Raw genomic sequence first — 2,803 nt, forward strand, 5'->3', positions numbered from 1 at the left:
CCCCCCCCCCCCCCCCCCTGTTCGACATCTCAATCCATTTTCTGTTTAAAAGTAAGTTCACCCACATGACAGCTCTGTGTGTCCTCTGAGCCGCGAGGGCTGGGCTTCAGGAGCCAGACGATGCACCCACATCTGAGCTATAGCTCCTGCAGCTCGTGACCCCCGCGCGGCTGCTGCATGCGCGTCTATTGCGATTCAGTAAAAAAAAAAAATAATAATAATAGGCTACATGATGTCACGCGAAACCACAAGGGGACCAGGGATTTACCAAATACCTTCCAGTTGAGCAGGAGTCCTGCCAAGTGAGGGACAACCTCCTCCTCCTCCTCCTCCTCCTCCTCCTCTTCCTCTTCCAGCGGCGACAAGTGCACAGAATCGACGGAGAGGAGAATTGAGCAGATTATCTTCTCCACTTTTCCCGCTCTCCTTCCTGGACGGGTAACGATCGGCGAGGTCTCGGCTCTCCGCACGCCGTTATCGAGCGAGCCGCGGCCGCCCTGATTGCCGTCAATAAGGACGGGGGTAGCGGGTGATTTGGAAGTGGGGGCTCCCCGGCTGATGATGCCCTTTCCTGCGGGTTGGTGAGGAGCAGCACCGACCCCCGGCTCCCCTTCCAGCAACTTGTTGTTGTTGTTGTTGTTAATGCGGAGGTGATGGACGGTCTTCTCCGCCGCCCAGCGGGGATCCTCGGCTCCCCCCCGGCTTCTGGGAGCCAGCCCGCGGGCTCCGACATGCTCACCTCCGGCGGCGGCAGCAGCAAGCCTCTCGCTTTCTCCATCGACCGGATTATGGCCAGGACACCGGAGCCCAAGTCGATACCACTCCCCGGCTGGTTCCAGTCCACTCCCGCGGGGAAACCCGACGCCTGTCCGTCCTCGCTGCATTGTATGATCCCGCTGGTGCCGCTCGGGTACGAGCCGGGCCACCGGCTCAGCATCACCGGGCTGGATCCGGGACACTTCGACGCGTCTTCTCTCACTTCTCCCGCAGACTTTCTGGGTTTAGGGTTTAACTATAAGACCCAGCAGGAGGACTCCTCCGCTGTGTGCCACAGCGCCGGCCAGTACAAACTCTTCAGACCCCGGGTGGTGAACCAGTCCTTCCCCGCCATGGGCACCGTGTGCTACCTGAACTGCGGCGGGGACGGCGCGTGTCCCCCGCCGGCCGGCCTGGTGAACCTGCACCCGATGGCCTCGTACCTGCTCTCGGCGCGGCACAAAGCCTTCATGGCGGAGAAAAGCAAGTCGGGCCTGCAGCCGGCCGGGGAGCGGTACCCGGGGTCCGGCGTGCAGGCCTTTAAGGAGCTGTCTCCGAGCCAGATCCAGCACTACATGAAGGAGAGGGACCACATCCTCACCGAGAAGATCTTCAAGGGCTCCGCGGCGGCGGCGGCGGCGGTGGCCCGGATCGGCGGCTCGTGTCCCGGCAACAAGCCCAAAGTCTTCACCTGCGAGGTCTGCGGCAAGGTGAGAGAAAGTCCCGCACGGAGGATTTCTTGTTTTTTTATTTCATCTCAAACTAAAACCAAATCACGGGAACTTCTCCAAACATGCACCGTGAGATTCATGTGTTAAGAGGCTTTCATTTCTGATTATTTCTTTGAATTTATTGATTTTTTTCTCTCTCCAGATTAGAACTAGAATTCGGATTTACTCTAAATGTCTTTGAGGAAATATCTGATTTAACATGTCTTAGCCTAACTAAAAAAACACATGTATCCGGTCGTTTATTTATTATTAGTTGTAGGGTCATTAAATCATAAACTGAAAACCATTAAAGTGATATTAATTCCGTTAATTCAGGAAGAAATCGTTTGAATTGTCAGATATAAAGAAAACAAACATGTTAATGTTTTACTCCGAGTCAGAAATATTTCTGGCAGCAGTTCACCCAGTATCATAAATCTAAATCTAAAAGAAAACTAATAAATAGTACAACAACAAATTAGAAACATATACACCCAACATGTATACACACACAGAATTAGAAAGAAATATATACAAAAAAATAGAAAGAATACACACTAAAAGTTCATAAATGCGCATTGATATTAACTTATAAGACTTGATCTTAAAACAACAACAAAAAACATAGAAACAAGCTGGATTAATTTAGTCTGTTTGGTCTGATTTGATTTGATTCAGTATAAATCTGTGGTTTTTCAAAATAAGATATTTTTTTTCCTGCAGGATTCTTTTTTTTTGAATGAAATGTTAATTTCTCTATTAAATTAAGATGAAGGATTTTTTTTAAAAGCGACTTCTTTTTTTTAATTATTTTTTGGGGTCCTTCCCTTTAGTCAGAGTGACAGTGGATAGAAATGAAGGGGGAGAGAGAGCAGCATGGGGGGGGGGCGCAGGCCGGATTCGAACCCGCGCCGCTGCAGGACTCGGCCAAAATTGGGCGCACGCGCTTACTGGGTGAACTAGAGAAAGGATGGATTCAGTTTGACATGCACAGTCTATGTAAATGAGGAAAGGCAGGAAAAAAAGAATTAAACCAAAGCAACAGAAAAAAGAGCCGAAGCCGTCGAGTGAGTAAAAAAAAAAAAAAAATGAAAAAATAAAAAAACATTTCCATAGATCGAGAGTCAAGATTTTTTTTTTAATTTTTTTTTATTGGAAGTCTTGTGCAGGCTCTTTGAGTCAAGTAAAAGTTGTTAAGGAGAAGCGCAGCGAATGAAATAGAAAAGGCTCGAGCGCCTCGTTAGCTACAGCACGCGCCATGCATAGAGGACTACTCCTCGACGCAGCGGCCGCGGGTTCGACTCCACCCTGCGGCCCTTTGCTGCATGTCACTCCCC

The 2,803-nt window shown here is 49.6% G+C and overlaps 1 protein-coding gene across 1 annotated transcript in view; it reads left to right on the top strand.

The window, feature by feature from the left end:
• Nucleotides 1-887: 887 nt before the first annotated feature.
• Nucleotides 888-2,803, top strand: part of fezf1 (FEZ family zinc finger 1) — a 12,049-nt gene continuing 10,133 nt past the window's right edge. Inside the window, exon 1 of the mRNA XM_032522247.1 lies at nt 888-1,466. Coding sequence (XP_032378138.1) covers nt 888-1,466 — 579 coding nt within the window. The remainder of the gene's footprint in view (nt 1,467-2,803) is intronic.

This window comes from Etheostoma spectabile, chromosome 8 (assembly GCF_008692095.1).
Source record: "Etheostoma spectabile isolate EspeVRDwgs_2016 chromosome 8, UIUC_Espe_1.0, whole genome shotgun sequence".
Lineage (NCBI taxonomy): Eukaryota > Metazoa > Chordata > Actinopteri > Perciformes > Percidae > Etheostoma > Etheostoma spectabile.